The 17941-nt window shown below is 43.2% G+C and overlaps 1 protein-coding gene across 5 annotated transcripts in view; it reads left to right on the forward strand.

The window, feature by feature from the left end:
* ZMIZ1 (zinc finger MIZ-type containing 1) overlaps window positions 1–17941 on the forward strand; it is a 333497-nt gene that overhangs the window by 170787 nt on the left and 144769 nt on the right. For all 5 annotated transcript variants that reach the window (XM_054277262.1, XM_054277265.1, XM_054277264.1 and 2 more), the window contains exon 4: window positions 11275–11384. In XM_054277262.1, the coding sequence (XP_054133237.1) occupies window positions 11325–11384 (60 nt within the window). In that variant the 5' untranslated portion in view covers window positions 11275–11324. The remainder of the gene's footprint in view (window positions 1–11274; window positions 11385–17941) is intronic.

The following is a 17941-nucleotide window of genomic DNA, read 5'->3' on the forward strand; positions in this document are numbered from 1 at the left end:
GTCTTAACCCACTGATAGACAGCATAGAAAGATAAGAGAGTAGAAATTTCCTTATTCAGGACTGGTGAGTATCTAAATGTATTACAAGGGACAGTGGAGTCAGGCTCAATATCTCACCTATGGGAAAGGTAGGAAAGTGTGGGTCAAAGAAGTCCTTAATCTGAAGTAGTTCAAGTTTGTGACATGGCTTTTTGATTGGGAAGGAAGAACTGCTGTTTACAAAATAACTCCTTCTTCATGAATTGGGGTATGTCAAGTGAAACAAAATCAGAAAAAATAACTCTCACATCTGATACTGTTTGAATTGCTTCCCTTGTCTCAAATGGGACAGGAGCAAATGGACTGCTCCTGGAACATGACTTGTTTCATGCCAACCTGTCCTTTCTTTTTATATCCCTGCCTGGATCAGTCATGCAATAAGCAGGAACCTTTTTAATCCTGTAATATAATATATTGGGCAGCTAGGCTTTTTAAGCAATGAACCATCTTTCAAAATATATCCCTCCAAATTTCAGATCTAATGCACTTCAGTTATTCTGGAAAAGAAGAAGTGCCAAGATGTAAACACTCAAGGATCACAAAAATCAAGAACGAAAGACAAGGAGCTGTAGACGCAGCTGTAGCTGTACTCTCTGCAAGGTTTGATATTGTCTCTCCTTGAGGTCATCAGAACCTTTTTAGAGGGGATACTTGTTTCCTTTTCAGGGTAGCCAAGTGTTGTTTCCAAGAGTCGTTACATTGACTCCTGCCTGCTGAAGGCTTTGCGGTGTGGCTGCTCTGCCAGCTTTGTATGCGTGTCACCAGCACATCACATTTGATCACAATGAAAGCCACTCCAGAGTATGTCTAATCAGGCAAGGCTTCAGAAAAACTTGAAGGCTCTAAAGCTGACCTCTGGAGTCTGTAGTGTTGCTGTTGGGAGCAAAGAAGAAAAGTGTGCAGCTTTTTGAGGTCGGTTCCACTGTGTTATAATAACCATTTAAACAAAAAAAAAAAAAAAAGGAAGGATATGGGTAGAAGAAAATACCATCTGGACTTTAACTGCTTTTATCCAGCTGTCACCTGGATGTACAGTCAAAGTTTATCAAGTTAATTCTGTATTTGGAAGTCTGGCTGAATGCTGGAAATTTTGTCTTGAAATTGCAGGAAGGGTAACATCAGATGTTTTATCCTTAACTTCGAGTAATGCATTCATTAATGATTTTACACTGTCACTTCACTGTTCATATTAAGCTAGCTTGTGCCGGCCCTAGCCTGAACTGTGATTTGTGTTAGGCACTGTGTGTTTGGTGGAGATGGCATCCACCCAGAGCAGCACTGGGTGTAATTGGAAAGCCAGAGAAGCTGAAGAAGTGAAGCCTTTGGGGTTGAGAGGAGCTCAGGTCTCTGTTCACAGGGCTGGCTTTGTCCTGCAGTTATGGGAAAGAGCTTCTGGGCATATACTTTGTAGTAATGATGGTGGTATGAAAAATGCAAGGCAGTCTAAGTGTCTTAGTTTATGGACCACACTATAAATAATTCATTATCAATAGTGTTCCTGTTTACATTGTCTGTAATAAAAATGGGAAGTCTGCCTGCTTCAGTTTGTGAGAAGTTTGTTGTCACTCATAAGTTGTCAGGCTCGCTCCTGGTCTGTTCCAGTCGAAACAGCAGTGGGGATGGTGGGAACTGTGCTCTCCTCTTCTTAACACATTGCTTCCTAGTCTTTGCAGGTAGCTTTTGTTCTGGCCAAGGTAACTTTTCTTCTGGCCAAGTTTAGCATTTTTATAGCTGCTGCTTTCAAATACTTGAGAGGATTTTCAAAAACCTGCTGGAGATCTGTGTTGTGCTCTGCCAAATGCCATTTCAGCTTTGGTTGTGCTATCACCTGAGGGTGAGAGACCTAGTGGAGGTACAGCTAACAGGGATCTGTGCTCTCAGAAGAAATTCTACTGAAATCTGCTCCTGATTATCCCAAGAGGTTTGATAGTGAACTGAGCACATGACAGATCTTTAACCATGGAATTCATAAACCTTTGAAAACTAAATTGTTAAGATCCTTGATAAAAGGAAACTTATCTCATGGTAAGTGTAAAGTTCTCTTTATTTGCCTCTAAAGGAGGTGTGGGACACTGGTAATTATTAGAGGCCAGTTTGTAGATAAAAGGTTCCTCTCCATTGATCAGGTGGTGAGAAAACCAAATGGGGCAGAGGATCATGGATATTTCAGTTAAAATCTTTCTTGAAGGCAGCAGGCTTTGTTGTGTAAAGCTCCTGCAGTATTTTGTAATCTAGGTGTCTGGAAGAATTTCTACCTTACTGGAATTCTGGGCACTTGGAAAGCACGAATAGCAATGACCACACTACAGATAGGCAAGTAGCAGGGATGTGTGCAGATTTGACTTTATTGGAATTGAAAGCATTGCAGTTGGAACTAGTTTTAAAATATGTTGTGTTCAAAATCAATTCTAGGGTGTCCAAAGTATTTCTGGGCTTTGTGATAAAGTTTCAGTGGCATCTGTCCCTTTGGGTGTGTTTCAGGTCCTTGAATACTAGCTTTTGAGACTAACATAAACAGCAGTCACATTTCAAGTCTTCCAGGATATTGTGTTCACACAGTGTTTGATTATGTATGTACAGAAGAGTTTTCCATGAGGGATACACAGTTATTTGATTTGCTTGTCCAATCCTGGCTCAATTTACCCAGACTCTCAGTACAGTTTCTTAAAATTTAGGATTTGGTGGCGACTTGAAACACTGAATGTTTATCCAATTGTATTGACAATTCAGTAAAACCAAATCCTTTGGCTTTTAATGTATATTCTGCAGGTCCAGAAGTATTCATATAGATGGCTATCCAGCCAGTTGCCTTAAAGTGAAGATGACAAAAAAAGATTATATACATTACTAAACCTGTAGTTTTGTTTTGTCTAGATGCCCAATATTTCTAGTTTAAGTTACTTAAATGAAAGTAACCCTCTAGCAGTAAATCGTCATAACTCAAAGCAAGTGGAGAGTTTGTGAGAAGCCCCATTTGGATAGTACCTAAAAGCAGTGCAGACAATGTAATTTGGATGCCAGCAACTGCTCTGTTTCTCCAGTTATAGAAGTTCACAGCCATCCAACATCTACTTTACTTTTTCAGGTATATTTAGTTTTTACAGGTTTTGCTGGTCCTCCTGAAATTTATATTGCTTCTATTCTGGGGAGCTTGGTAAATATTTAAATTTCATCAGAACAGGCCAGAATAATGGCTGATGTAAAAATTGTTGGAGCATGTGTCTCAAAGCAGCTATTCAGCTGCTCTGTTCTCCAGGGACTTTGCTGATTGAGCTAATGTTTTTCCTCCATTCCTTCCCTCTCCCTGAGTGGTCTTCTGCAAAGCAGTGATGCTCTCCCTAGTGACTTATGAGAAATCATTGGTTTTAGGAAGACTTCCTTATCTCATAAAATGAAAGAAAATATTAATAGATCTTACTTTATAGACAATAAGGAGAAATTACCATCTACTTTGACTATTTGTCTTCTTTATGTTGCTAAACTTAGTGGGGGGGAAAAAAGTACTCCAAATCTATCCTCATTCCTTACTAGGTGCAATATAGTTTGGGGATAGGGGATTGTTATATTCTTTGTGTTGCCACTCAGGAATGAGGAATAGAAGTTGTGATGGTGCAGTATCATGAGAAGAAATCAGCAATTTCCTTCAAATGCTACAGTTCAACTTCCAAAACATGCCTGGTTTCATCTGATAAGTAAGAGGGCCTTCAGTGTCAGAATGCAAATCCTTCTCACTTCTAATTCACAGTGGGCTTGAGATAGTTCTTGCTAGGAGCATTTCTTTGGGTTGACCCAGGAGATTTTGACCTCTCTTTGTTATATAGCAGGCTATCTGCTGCAAGAGAGTTGTTATCAGAGCATAGCAAACTCAGAGTAACATCTTCAATTTTTGACAGGTAATTGTTAAAAATATTTGCTGCTAGTGCCATCTCTCCTCTGTCCTTTTCTCCTTCTGAGACTGTCTTTCACAGTTTGGCTAGGTCATTACTGTTCCCTCTAGACCTTTAGAAAATGCTTATATTAGGTTGTCTTCTGTAGCTCATCTCTCAGATTTTAAGCAAATAACTTAGGCGCTCGTGTCTAAAGTAGCTGGTTTCCTTTAGTAGCTAATAAATGTCTAGCAAAAGTAGGAAAAAGTTTCCAGTTCATAGATGTTCTTTGTTGCAGCTCTCTAGGCTCAGCCCCCAGAAGGTGTGAAGCCAGGTGATGTTAGCTATGCCTCATGCCTGTTTGCAGGATTTGGTAGGCAGACACAATGAATTCTCAGCAAATGCTTTGCATCTTACCACAGAACCTCTGAAAGAAGCAGCTTTCATTAGGTAAATAAGCAAGCCTTGCATGCCAGAATGCAAACCTTTTTCTGCTCTTATGCTCACCTGACTTCTGCAATTCCTCCCACTGAGCCCAGAAGGTGGGAAGAGGTGCTTGATTCTGCTTCAGTTTGGAGACTGGCAATTTATCAGGGAGAGATTTTTTACATCATTGTTGTGTGAGTGATCAGGGACACTGGTTATGAAATCATTTGAGCAAAACCTAGCAAGCTTTTAGGGATGGCTCATTTGCTTGTAGCTGTCCCAATGAGGATTAGTATTTCTTACTTGCAAGCTACAATACATACAGTAAACCTCTGGATCAGTGGGTTCTGCTGTGAACTGTCAATATTTGTTCTAGCAGATCTGTCTATATTGGAGTGTGCAAATCCTCTGAGAGCACTATAGCAGGGCTCTCAGCCCTTGCTCCCCAGTAGCACACTTCTACACACTTTTGCCTTTAATTTTGTGTTATTATCTCTTGCTGTTTTAAACTGCAGTGTCCTTTTACCTCCTTGCTCTCCCTAAAGATAACAAGCTGGCAGAGCTGATGACACTACGAGCTGGATGGAATGCAGGGAAACCAACCTTATAATACAAGCTTGCAGCAGGGCAATTACCTGTGATCTGCAGATGCTACTCTGGGTCTGAGGAAACCACTCATTTCAGCCAGCAGGCTGGAGGTGAGGGCTGCCGGTGCAAGAGGCAGTTCATGTGCTTAATGGTTAGTGCTGGCTGGTGACCAGCTTGCCCAGGCTCAAGGGAGCTCTCTCCTTAGCTCTCTCTCTTACACAGTGTGTGAGGTATTTTATATTTCTATGCCTATACTTTAAGTATAGGTCATATCCCAGTGCTGTGTGTGTGCTTCCAGCTAGCCCGACCACCTTTGCTTTTGTAATCAGGGTGCAGATGTGCTCCATGATTGAACAACTTGTGCACACCGCCGCTCCTCCTCCCAGAGGAGTCGGGCAGGCTTGCTTATGCAAGCTGTCATGCTGTCTTTTTTTCAAAAGCATGTGTGGGTTTGCTTTTGTGTGTATCCGGCTGGCTCTTGGTGCCTGCATATAATGGGCTCTGTGTATAAAAACGTTCCCAAGCACACGGCTGCGGAAACAGCTTCCTTAAACCCGACAAAATTGCCAGCCCTTGCAGCTCAAGCCACCATAAATTACAAAAACCTGCTCCCACCTCCCTGAAGCTGTGCCTGCCGGGCGCTGTGTGCGCATACACACTCGCTTTCCTGCTCCCGCAGTCAAAGATGATAGAAAGTCTTCTGGGGATTACTGCACATTTGTAGAGCAACAATGGAAAGCAGCACAGCACAAATATCTATTCTCCTCACCCAGCATAACAAACGCTGCTTTGTCTCACATCTGGCCCTTTTTAATAGCTCAAAGCCAACAGCAGTAGCTATTTAACAGCTTATGGTAAATAAAGCTTTATTAAAACAACTTCCTTTTTCAAGTGTTTAATGATGAAAACAGCTTTTCACCTGACATTTTATACTTTTTTGTACCATATCTAGTAGAAGAAATAAATTAGTTCTCATGGATAGATATTAAACTTTTTCCAGAAGATGATCTTTGAAAGCATCTTTGAAAATTCTCGTACTGAAAAGCGGGCTGGGAGCCCTTTGAATGCTGAGTGAGCCATGTGCCTGGGTGCAGACGTGCGGAGCTGCATTGTGCCCGCGCTGTGCGGGCTGCCGGGGCTGCGCCTCGGGGCTGGGCTGTGCCGCGGGCGGGCACGGCTGGGGCGGAGGATCCCTGCAATTACACGCAATTAGCAGCGTTAAACCTGGCTGTACACACGGAGGTGCGTTCTGATAGTGCAAGAAACAACTTCTTACAATATGTTTAATGGCAAGGGAAATGTCAAGTGGAACTAGATGGTTTTTGTCTCCGGACCGACAAATTTTACCACCAGGACAGGGCGTTAAGAGAAATAATGATTGTTTGATCCATCCCTGGAGGTGACAAGCTCCCGGGAGCTGCGGCGCTGGTTCCGACCCGGCTCCTCGGGGGTCCGTGCTTCAGGCGACGGAACGCGCCTGTTCCACCTCGTGTCCTCCGCAGGACCACTGCCCCGGGCCCTGCGACCCCCGCGGGCTGTCCCTGTCCCCCCCAGGCTGTCCCGGTCCCCCCCGGTGCCCGCGGCGGGCAGTGGCGCGGCCCGGCGGCGCCCCCTGGCGGGTCGCGGCCGTTCCTGCCCTCGCCCGGCCCCGGCCCCGCTCCGCCGCAGCCGCTCCCGCCCTCGCTCCCGCCTGGCTTGTTGCTTCATCAAAGTCACTTGGTAGATACAGATTGCCTGCCCTCTCGTAGGACCCTCAGCATGCCGGAGACTTGAAGGAAATTATTAGTTTTTAGCTGATTGAATAAACAGCATTAACCAACTTGTGTGCTGTGGCGGTAGGGGGCTGGGATGGTTAGAGCTGCTGTGCTGAATAACCGATAAAGCTATTTCCCGTGTCTGTTAATTTATGGCCTTCTTGCCTTGAGTGGTCCGAAGTGCCTCCCGATTAGATCTTGTGTGGTGCAGCCCCCGCAGGGTGGCTGGTCCCCTGTGGAAATGGAGACCTGGCGTGAGGCTGTGCTGCTGGCCTCGAGTGCCACTCACAGCGGCATCCCCTGCTGCCTGGGAAGGGCTGCCTTTCCTCCCCTGCCCCCAGAATGGGTTTGTGGTGGGAAGATTATTTGCTATAAACCTGGTTTCTGGAGGAATGGCGCCTGTTGCAGTGCTTGGGGCTGGGCAGCAGCTGATGTTCCAGTGAGCACCACTCCAGCTCCATCTCTGCCCGGCAGTGAGGGTGGGCAGCCTGGGGGAGCAAGAGCACAAGGCACCATGTGAAGTCTCTCTAGACTCAGGGACAAGGCTGGGCCTGTTCCAGTGATGGCTCAGGTCTCCCTTGGCCGCAGAGCAGCAGATTACCCTGGTCCATTGGTCCCACCAGGACAGAGTTCTCACTGTGGATGGCAGATCTGGCCATGAGGAGAGCTCAGCCCAGAGCAGAATCCACGCTAACTAACTAAATCCACACTAACTTTCCAAATGCTGAAGAATGTGTGAAGTAGTGATGAAATGTTTGGCTTAATTTTTTTCTCCCTCTCTAGGAGGCTGTTCAGGCTGCCTTAGGAACTGGTGCGGACCATGTTTTACTGAATTGTTTTCTTAATTGTGTTGCTTGGAAGTTCCATTTCTGATGTAATAATTGCAGTCTCCTAACCTGAGCTGTCACCCAACACAGAGTGTAGTAGAATCTCGTGAAATTCTCTTTAATGGAGCCAGTGAAAATTTTCATTTGCTTTTCAATGTGGAAGAGGGTTTTGTAGTAATGGTTTAAAAGATTCAGTATGTTTAGGGTTAAAAAAAAACCCACAGGCTAACAGGTCGATACATCTGTTCCTTTAAAAAAATGCATTCTCCATTTTTGAGACATCATAAATATGTAGATGAGGCCTCTTTAATTACTGCCTAGGGCTATAAACTCTCAATGCTAGAGGGAGGGAAAAATTAAGAATAATTCACCTTTTTTTTTTTTTTAGAGAGAGAGAGACTGGGTCTTTGCCTCTGAAAAGAAAGAAGAATGGGGCTTTTTATTGTTGAATTACCAGAAGGTGCTGGGAACACTTCTTCTTTTTTTGTTTATCCTTTTGGATGGGGTTAGCATGTAATGCAGTAGTGTACAACCTTTCTGGCTAATGTGTGCACCAAACAGAGGGGATTTGTTACAAAGCACCAGGAAAAATTCCCTTCTCTATCCTCCTCTGCCAGTACCCTTAATCCTGATCTGCAACATCCCCTGCTGTCTCTTGAGCTGCTCGCAGGCCCGGATCTCAGCGTGCTGTCCAATGCAGGGACACCGCAGGCCAGCCAGGGACCCTGCAAAGTCCTTTTCACTTGTGACCTGATAAGTGCACAGCACTTAACCGAATAGAAGTCTGTTCTTATTCAGCCCTGACGGCCTTTCTGTATCTTAAGTACTGTTATTTTCGACTAAGGTGATCTTGCTGCTGCTTTTAAAATAGGATGAGATCGACAGAAAGGGTATTTTTTTAAATTTAAGGACGTGGATGTGGGGAACGAGGCCAGAGTACAGCAATACTCATGTAGTAGGTATAGTTACTGGAAATTTAATTCTGCTGTTATTTTTCTTCCAGCTAAAATGGTCTGGTGTCAAAATGCTTATTCTGCTGTGGTGAAATTTCTGATCTCTATGATAATTTTCACTTCCCATGTTTAATCTTTTAATTCTTGCTGAGGCCCATGAAAGAGTAATTTCCAGATAATAATGGTTTCCCACTAATAAGCTCTGCGTTTTTAATAGCAGAAATTACTTAGAGCCAGTATGCTCACTGAAAAAAATTACTCTATTTGATGCTCTATGATGTGTCTGAGAGCAAGATAAAGAAGAGTCTTGCAGCGGTGAGGCAGGGCACTTCAAATACCAAGTGTTGTGTCATTGTGTGTGATGGGGCTCCATGTGTACAATTCTGGCTGCTTGGTTCATGCAACAAATGTTTGCTGTGCAGGGGAGTGGTGGGCTGAGGGCCTTCTCTTGACCAGGAGAGAATAAATGAGATTGGGCTGTGAAAGTAGCACACTGTCAGCTGGAAGGGCTGGTGGGTGATTGCCCATCCCTGCTGGGAGGGAGAAGAGGCAGAGGGAGCCTGGCAGGGCAAAGACTCGGCCATAGAGCTAATGTCATGAGAACAAGTGGAATTGAGCATGGAAGTGAAAATTCTTCTAGCCCACTAGGGGAAGGGTGAAAGTTAGAGAGTGCTTTTCTATAAGAGCCATTGGATTTTTAAACCAGAACTGTTTTGGAGACTGAAATTGATCAGATTGTTACAGAATTTGTGTGCCCTGTCTCTGTAGGAGAGTAGGGGATTGCACTCCCAGTCCTGCCTCCAAGGGCCTCGTTGGGCTTTGAGAAGAAGCCCCATTGCCACGTGGGAGAAATGGCAATTTGGACAAGTACTACAGTAAGCTGTGACTCAGGTAGCTGATAGCAAACTCTGATTTTGTTTATGGTTAACTGTAAGGCAGTGAACTGGAGTGGCATTACATCTGTACACATGAAATTGTGTAATTCAAAAATGTCATGACTTTCTTGAAAAAAAAAAAGGTGCCTCAGTTTGCATGTCTTCAAATTTTTCAACAAACGTCTGTGTGCTATATGTATTTGTTTTCAGTGTACCCTTGTCCATCTGTGCTGATGTTCAATTAAAATGCAGATAATGTGTCCTGGCTTGTAAGATGGATCACTGGTGAAGTACTGTCATGTCTAGGCTAGCTTATCTCTTGATAAATACCTCTGCTGTCCACTGAGAGATTAAACTTGATGACTGCTGAGGTCTGTTTGGGGGTCCTACAGGCAGATAAGACTGTGTAACTGGCTTTTAATAAAGTACATCAATTTACATTTGCTAGAGGACCATTGGATGGCACTTGCTATTGAGAAGGCAGTGGCATAATCAGAAGATAATACTTGCATACTTGGCTCTTCTGTTTTATAAGTATTATAATTTATTGACAGGAATGCTTTATTGAGTCCTCTTGTGTCCAGAGCTTGGAGGTGGGGAGCTTGAGCTGCTGTTCTAAGACCTCATTTAGTTGTCTAGCAGGAAAGATTTCTTCCCCTGAGTCTAATCCAGCAGGAGCCACGAAAGAACATTATCAGCTAGGTACAGAAATCTCCAGCAGTTTGGGTGTGTGGGATGCCTGCAGATCTGTGGTCTGGGGTCTGTCTCATTGTGAGAGCTCTGTAATCAAGGTTCCCACCACAGGGAACCCTCTTCCCCTCAAGGGGGTTGAGTATGGACAGCGCAGGAGTTGTTTAACTGAAGAGATGTTGAGTTGTGCACCAGAAGTGGTGAACAGTCAGCTTCTCTAACCAGACAAGTATCTGAAAAATTTGCTCTCTCTTATGTGTGTGGAGGGAGTGGAAAAAGTTTTGTCATGAACAGTGCTTCAAAGTAACAAGCCACTCAGTGCCACTGAAGAGGTTCATGAGGGAGAGGTTTCTGTGCAGGACTGGGACCTTGCTTGTGCTACCATAAAGTTTGGTGTAAATAGTTTGGTGGTGGCATTTGGGTATATACTTCTGTGCCCACTCATTGCTCATGAACTCCAAACACTACTCTGAGCCTTAATTTTTATTTTCTAGGTTTTCTTTAATGTTACAGAAAGGTTTAATTTGCCTTAAATTGCACTGATTGTTAAGAGATGGACCTAAAGACCACAGGCCATGTTTTTCCAAAGTAACAAGTAGTTTGCTCAGGGATTTCTTGCAAGCAGCTCTGTTCCATTGTTCAGGTGGTAGAAGAGATGGACCTAAGGACCGCAGGCCTTGTTTTTCCAGAAGTAACAAGTAGTTTGTGCAGCTATAGATACATGAATGAACACAGTTTTTCTAGAAGGCAGGAACTGTGCAGCCCTTTGCTCTGAAGATTAGGCCTATTCCATAGATTTATTCTAGGTTGTACATCTGGACATTTGTCTTTCTTAAAGTCTGGGCTGTGTTGTGGATCCCAGTCCTTCCTGCTCTGTGATCTTGGGCATTTCAAGGGCTCATGAAATAGATTTGCTGGTCGGAAGAGAGTCCAAAATGTACCTGTTGCTTTTAATTTCAATGCAGAAATCCAGATTCTTCAGGACACACATTTTGTGCTGTTTTTGGCCATGTAATACTCTGCTGTGTCTGATTCATTTAATATTTATGGGAGGTATTTTCTCTTAGAGGAAGATTAGGAAGAATCCCCATGCTATTGTCCTTGCAAAAGCCAGGCTGTCATTGTTATTGGGATTATTATTATTTTATCTCACAATGTGCTCAGGGGTTTCCTGCAAGCATCTCTGTTCAATTGATCAGGTGGTGGAAGCATATGGACCATGTTCAGTGATCTTTATTGTCCTTTTTGTCTTGCAGATCGAGGGATTTTAATGGCTTTCAGGTAGAAGAAAGTGGAGACAATCAAAATGAATTCTATGGACAGGCACATACAGCAGACCAATGACCGGCTGCAGTGCATAAAACAGGTGAGTGAAGGTGGAGGCCATTGCTGCTGAATGAGGGCTGGGTGTGGTGTGCCAGCTGTTGCACATTACAGTGTCCTGTTGCTGAAGGAGTGTCCTTGCCCTTCAGAGGGAAGGAATGAAGCACACTAATCTCATTGAAGAGAGTATCTGCTGTGAGAGCTGGTGTATTAACCTCAAAAGCCAAACTTTCCTGTACACTTAAGAACTCTTTAGCCTGGAGACTCAACAAATCTGTCTCAGCTGGAAGCAGAGTGGTGCTCGTCCTGCCAGCTCAGCCCTGGAGGGTCACAGTGGGCAGCTGTCATTCTAGTGCTCTGAGCACAGTAATCCACAATTCCAATGGGCCAGTTTTGATTTTAATCCAGTGGCTGACCTGAGACCTGCACCGCCTGGAGACTCAGAACTTGGATGGTTGGCATGCCTCCAAGTGCTCAGAGTGCTGCTTAATCAGTTTGCATGGAGATTGCAAAAACTTCTGATTGCGAGGTGAAATTTTCAGAAGCATCTGTTTGTGAAGATGAAGGGCTCTTCACATGCCACTGCCTTTCAGTGAATTATGTCTCATTTACAGATTTCCCCACTGTAACTGTGCCTGCAAATGCTTTTATAACTGAGCAATGGCAGAGAGGCAGAGACTGCCTTTCCCTGCTTTACTCTTCTCAGTGAACTTTGCTCTCTAGGGTTGCAGGCAGTGTGTATGTATGTTCTTATCCACATGCAACAATCCTAACAGAGTTTTCATAGCAATGGTCCTTTTAGAGGAGGTGAGCAAGAAAATGTTTTTTCATGTTGATGTTTCCTGTATTTATCTCAAAATAATGCATGCATGCAGCAAACAGGTGCGTAAATGCAAGTTGCACACAGATATTTTCAAGATCCCATCTGGATCCAGGAGATGAGCTCCAAAGTTCATCTCTTCAGACTGAAATTTTTGAAATTTTCTGAATTACGCGGGAAAAACAGAAACCTGTTATTCCATGAAATAATGTTCCCAAATATTTTTTCACTGTTGTCTGGGCAGTTTTGTTTGTCAGATTGGGTCACAGCAGAGTCCTGCTGCTTTAGTTTTTTATTTGTGTTAGCTAAGTTAAAAACCTGCCTGCCTACTTGTGCCCTAGGACGTATGCATATTGCTTCTTGAGTCAGCACAGCATTTCTCTGTTCATAGATTTGTGTTGTAGACACAAGCACCCTAAATCAAAGGTACTGATAAAAGATAAGTGTGGGGGTGGTACTGGATGAGTAATTCTGGATTTTTAAATTTATTTCTTTAAGGACAACTTCCTCAAGAGAAGCAGCCGAGGGGAAGTGCTGATCTCTCTGTGGTGAGCAGCAATAGGACACAGGAAAATGCAGTGACACTGTGTCAGGGGAGGTTCAGCCTGGGCATTAGGAAAAGGCTCTTCACTGAGGGGATGGTCACTCACTGGAACAGGCTACCTATGGAAGGGGTCACAGCACCAAGCCTGTCAGAGTTCAAGGAACATCCAGATGATGCCCTTAGTCACATGATTTAATTTTGGGTAGTCCTCTAAGGAGCAGGAAGTTGGCCTTATTATTGCTTAGAGGTCCATTCCAATTTGATATATTCTTTGATTCTATAAGAATATGTCCATCTTCTTAGTTTCATCAAGTTCCATCATTATATTATTGTAGCTTTTCCTAGATATTAATGGAAGTTTATGTTTTCTAGAATGTGTTGTAATGCAGGAATATGTGGGGTTTTGCAGGTGATGCTTTGGGTGATACAGAGAAAGATTATAGCTCACACCTAAACCAGATGATTTTTCTCTCCATATTTCCTTTATAAGAGAGGGTTTCAGAATGAATCAAACAAAGCTAGTTCATAGGTCAAGGAGCAGAAAACAGGAATCTTTTCCTGCAGAATTGCTGGTGGTAATCCATCCTCGCTCTGTGGTGTCTCTCTTTCATCACTCTGCAGTGAAAGTTAATGCATCTAATGGCCCTTCAGAGGCCTGAGGAAAATATGAATTTGAGGATTTCATCCCAGTTTCTTATGAACAACTATCTGGTTCAGAAAAAACATGCCCTTGACTGGTACAAATTGGTGTCCTTTTTGGCCATCCTAGCCCATAGGATGAAGAATGAAGGTTAAATTGCAGAACAATTTAACCTTCTAGCTGTAAGAACGGACCTTTACATCAAGTGGAGACAAATGGAGGATGCTGCTCAGCTCCTTTTTCTAGAGCTGTCAGTTTCGGTACATAATTTATATTATTTTAATTAGATAAGAGAATATCAAATTACACTTCTTAAAGTTTTAAAGAGATAATTTTGCCTATGTAATGGGTACTCTGTCAGTTAAACCACTAACTTCATTTATATATAGTGCTGTTTTGCATATGCAGCTTGGATATTTCTTCAGTGATGAAGGCTGGGGGAAGGGAGGAAGGTCAGGCTGCCCAGAATTTGTGAAGCACTCTCTGTTTTCTTTGATCCTGGAAGAAAGCTTGGGGTAGACCAGGAGCATGCTTGTGTCAGAGGTCAAAGGATGCCTGTGAAGGAGCTGTCCTGCTTGGGAATGCTTGTGAATTCATGGTTCCCCCCATTCTGTTTATGCTCAAAAAAGAAAGAAAAGGAGAAAGCTCTTGTTTTCAACTCATGACAATCTGTAGTTAATTAAGACAGTGGCTGAACACTGAAAATATGTCTCAGAAAGCTTTTTTTTTTGTGCAAGTGGCACTACTGGTAGTTTTGTTGGAGAGGAATGACTGTTTTTTTTTTTTAAAAAGAATTTGTTTTGTTGATGAAAGTAGCATCAAAACTGCTGTTTGCTTTTTCATAGTTCCAGAATTTTGTGCTGTTATCTTTGCTGTAGTGGAGAAAGGCAGTTAGTTTCTGTCTCTTTTTGGAAGACACTCAGCTCTCTGTCACAAGGTCATAAATTTCCCGCTTGAGGATATTTACCTTGTTGTTTGAGAGAGGCCATTAGCTGGCTAATACTAAAAAGAGTCATTTCCAGTTCACCCATTGAGAGCTGGACCGCACGCTGCCCTGTGCATGTTGAGTTTGGGAGCAAAGCCCTTCCTTGCATGGCCATAAAAATTATCTTCACCTATTCTGGGGATTAACTGCAGGGGCAGACAAAAATGTGTCTGCCTTTTCCTCTGGTCTCTCCCTTGTCCCAGACTGTGAACAAACAGCGCTGCTGTTCCCCTGAGCACTCATGTGCTTTTGGGGTGGTTGACACAGCCGTGGTGTGGAAGGTGCACTGCAGCAGGGGGAGCAGGAAAGCCACCCTTCCTTGGCGCCCAGCATCTGCCAGTTTTATAACCCTGCTGGCAGCCAGTGACTCCTGCAGCCAGACTGAGAGCTGTCTGCAGCCCTCCTTGCCCCTCACTCCAGCCCCTGAGAAATGCTATAAATGGTAATCCATGTGCCTCTTTAACTAGATCAGGTTTCAGCACAGGGTCAGGACAAGCTTCTTTCTTCCCAGCTCTGTGACTTGTGAGACACCCACAATATCCTTGCTGACTTCTGTTCCAGGATCAAGGTTGTGTTTTACCTTCATCTTTTTTAGTGCTTTAAAGCTACAAACCCAAAACTTGTATATGATCAGCTAGTTAGGAAATGAAGTGTGTGTTAAGAAGTGTTTCAGAATAGATGAAAGGGCAAACTGAAGAGGTGGCTGTGTATTTATGCTTAAAAAAACCCCAGACTTCTGTGCAAGGCTGGAACAGCTTGTGTGGTCTCTTTGTAGCTGATTCCCTTAGTATTTGTAAGTGTGTGTGCTTTAAAATCAAAAATAGCTTTTTTGATGTACAGTGGAAAAAGCCAAAGTAACAGGCTTTCCCTAACACGTGCAATTAGTTTGCCATGACACAGGAGACTCTTCAGGGTACACTGGAGGAAGCTGCATGTTCAGGCTTTTTTCTTAAAGTCTTTGTCCATGCAAACAAAACCACAGAATTACTTTTGTGCAGAGCAAAGGTCTGATGGCCCCTGAGAATTCCCTGCCATATTTGAGGCTGCAGTAATAATCTGTTTATCTGCTCATGGCACAGGTGGCTCTGACACAATGTCCATGAAGCTGTGGGGCAGCAGGCAGGCATGGAGCTGAATTTGAGAGCTGCCTTGCTGCCCAGGCACAGCCTTCTGAAGGAGCCAGCTTGGCTCCTGCTGCATAGAAAATCCCAGTAAAGAATTGACTGGCTTTCTTAAAGCATTCTTCAGAGCAGTCCAGAGGTGTGGCTTTAACCAGATGCTGCCCATTGCATTTGTTAGGTGATAGAAGCAAATACCAGGGGAAATCAGTGGGCTGGGTAACATCTCTCTACTCGTACTCTAATGGGTCTACTTGAAAAACTTGGAGCTATTATGAATCTAGGGACTCCTACCCTTTGTGTCTCTGTTTGCTGTCAGTCAGTTTTGTAAGGTTTCTGTATGTTTCTTCTGAAATTCTTGCAAAGAAGTAGATAAAAAAACATTTCTATATTGAAATTACAAGGAAGTCTCCCCTTTCAGAAAGGGTGTGTGATATCTTCCCACTGTGCTGGGTACAGCTGTTAGGCTCTGTTCTAAAGCTGTGCTGAAATGTTAGTAACAGGTTAAGGAGAAGTGTGAAAAGGCTCTCTGGTGTAAAAAGTATTAGATCATGGTGGGAACAGGGAAGGCTGGTTCTGCTGCTTGTGTCATGGTACATCAGGGCACACTGAGCTGTATCATCAAATGGTGCGGGAGCACCACGTAATTGGAGACACACGTCACACAGCTGATTTCCAGAAAGCCATTAGCATTTCTCCCCTCTTTCCTTCCAGAAGGCTTGTGAATTGCTGCCTAGCAATGCTTTTTAGTGCCTACCCAGCCATTCAGAGAGATATGCTAAAAGTTGTAATTGCTGTGTGTTTGTGTTGATATTTTGTTGCTCAGATTGGAAACAAGCAAGCCCATTTCTTTCATCACTCAGCAGCTAGGTTTTTGGTAGCTTGCAATTCAGAGGAAAATAGAATTCTTTGTATATTTACATAACTGTTTTTAAGCGCTGAAGTGTTTGAACTAATTCTTCTGCTCTTCAGTGTTGTTGTTGCAAACTCATGTAAATGCTAAGCAGTCCTAAACATGTCATTTTTAGTATATTTTGGACTGGTTACCAAGGACTGGTATGAAATTACAGCTGAAAAGATTTTAATAAAAGGAAAAATGCTTCCCATTTTTTTTCATTTGCATGTGCTTACAAAACTGCCCACAGTAGTTTCATAAAAATTTCATTCTTGAAGAACTTTGAAAATTAGAAGTATTTTTATGAAGAGCGCATTTATTTAGACTATACTGGTTTTTTGTATTCTATATAAGTGTTACAGGCGTTTTAGCAGCTAAATGTGAAATAACAAGGCTAAAGGGGAAAAAGACTTTTTCCTTAAAAAGACATTTGATGGGGCTCAAGTTTTACAGTTTATTGGTTGAATGGTCCATTAGTGTTGTGTTAGTAGCTACATTTTTTGTATCTATTTTTCTGAGGCCTATAGCCACAAGTTCTTTGTCTGCTTTTGTGCTCAGTCTGTTGGAATATTCCTCTGCTAGACTAAAGTATGTTTAGGAAAAACTGACAGCAGACCAGCTTTCCTGGCTCCTCTAGTCCATTTAGAGACTTGTCAGTCAACATTCCTGCTCATTAGATCCTGCATCCTGGTAGGGAAGCTGCAAGGGAAGGAGCAAAGAGGCAATTTGCTGGAAGCACTTCTGGTGGGGAGGGGGAAGAGAGCACCTTCTTGTTTGCAGTATTTGGCTTGTTTGTTTATCTGACAGGGTTCCAGTGGGTGGAACATAACCCATCATGTGAGGTGGATTGGTAAAATTGTGGCAGCTTCACTTTGCCCATTCCCAGTTCTGCTGCTTTACTGCAGCACCTGTCCTTGAGGGCCGGGGTGTTATTACTCTTAATATTAGTTGTGTTAGTATCCTTAGGATTTCCATTTCAACATGGAAAGTGCACATTTTAAACTCAGGCAGAAAACCTCCAATACCCATAGGATTTACTATAATTTAATTCTTTTCTTTGCAACAAATTATCTGGCCTGTGGTTTAAAATTCTTTGGATAAATAAGGATGAATATATGAAAATTCTGTAAGTGGAGTCCATGTCACCTTGGTGTCAGATGAGCATAGGAAGTGCTTTTTGTCAGCAGCTGGGTTAAGCTCTCTAGTGAAAGTGTGACACAGCTGGTGATATCTCTGACTTCTGTCCTGCCATTTCTGGATCTTCCTTCCAACATACACACTTGCTATTTGAGTTGCTGCTATTGTGTGCAACAGCAAATCCATAGAGGTATGCCTTAGTTTGCAGGTAAGTTTTTTATCATTTATAAAGCAGGTGTTTTCAAATGAGTTATAGTGGCCAAAGTGCTGTTAATACCAAGAGCCTTCAGCTGTGCAGACCTCTGCCATCATCTCCTGAAGGAAAAGTCTTTTCTCTGGTGGTGTTCACTCCTTCTTGCCTCTGTGCAGTAACACACTGTACGTGGGCAGGTCATACAGCAGGTGCTGTGGGCAGTTCTGTAATTGAAAAACTGTCTGGGGAAGCATTTTTCCTTTTGATT

The sequence above is a fragment of the Melozone crissalis genome, unplaced genomic scaffold (assembly GCF_028551555.1).
Source record: "Melozone crissalis strain CALT ecotype California unplaced genomic scaffold, PUWL_Pcris_2 ptg000019l_1, whole genome shotgun sequence".
NCBI lineage: Eukaryota > Metazoa > Chordata > Aves > Passeriformes > Passerellidae > Melozone > Melozone crissalis.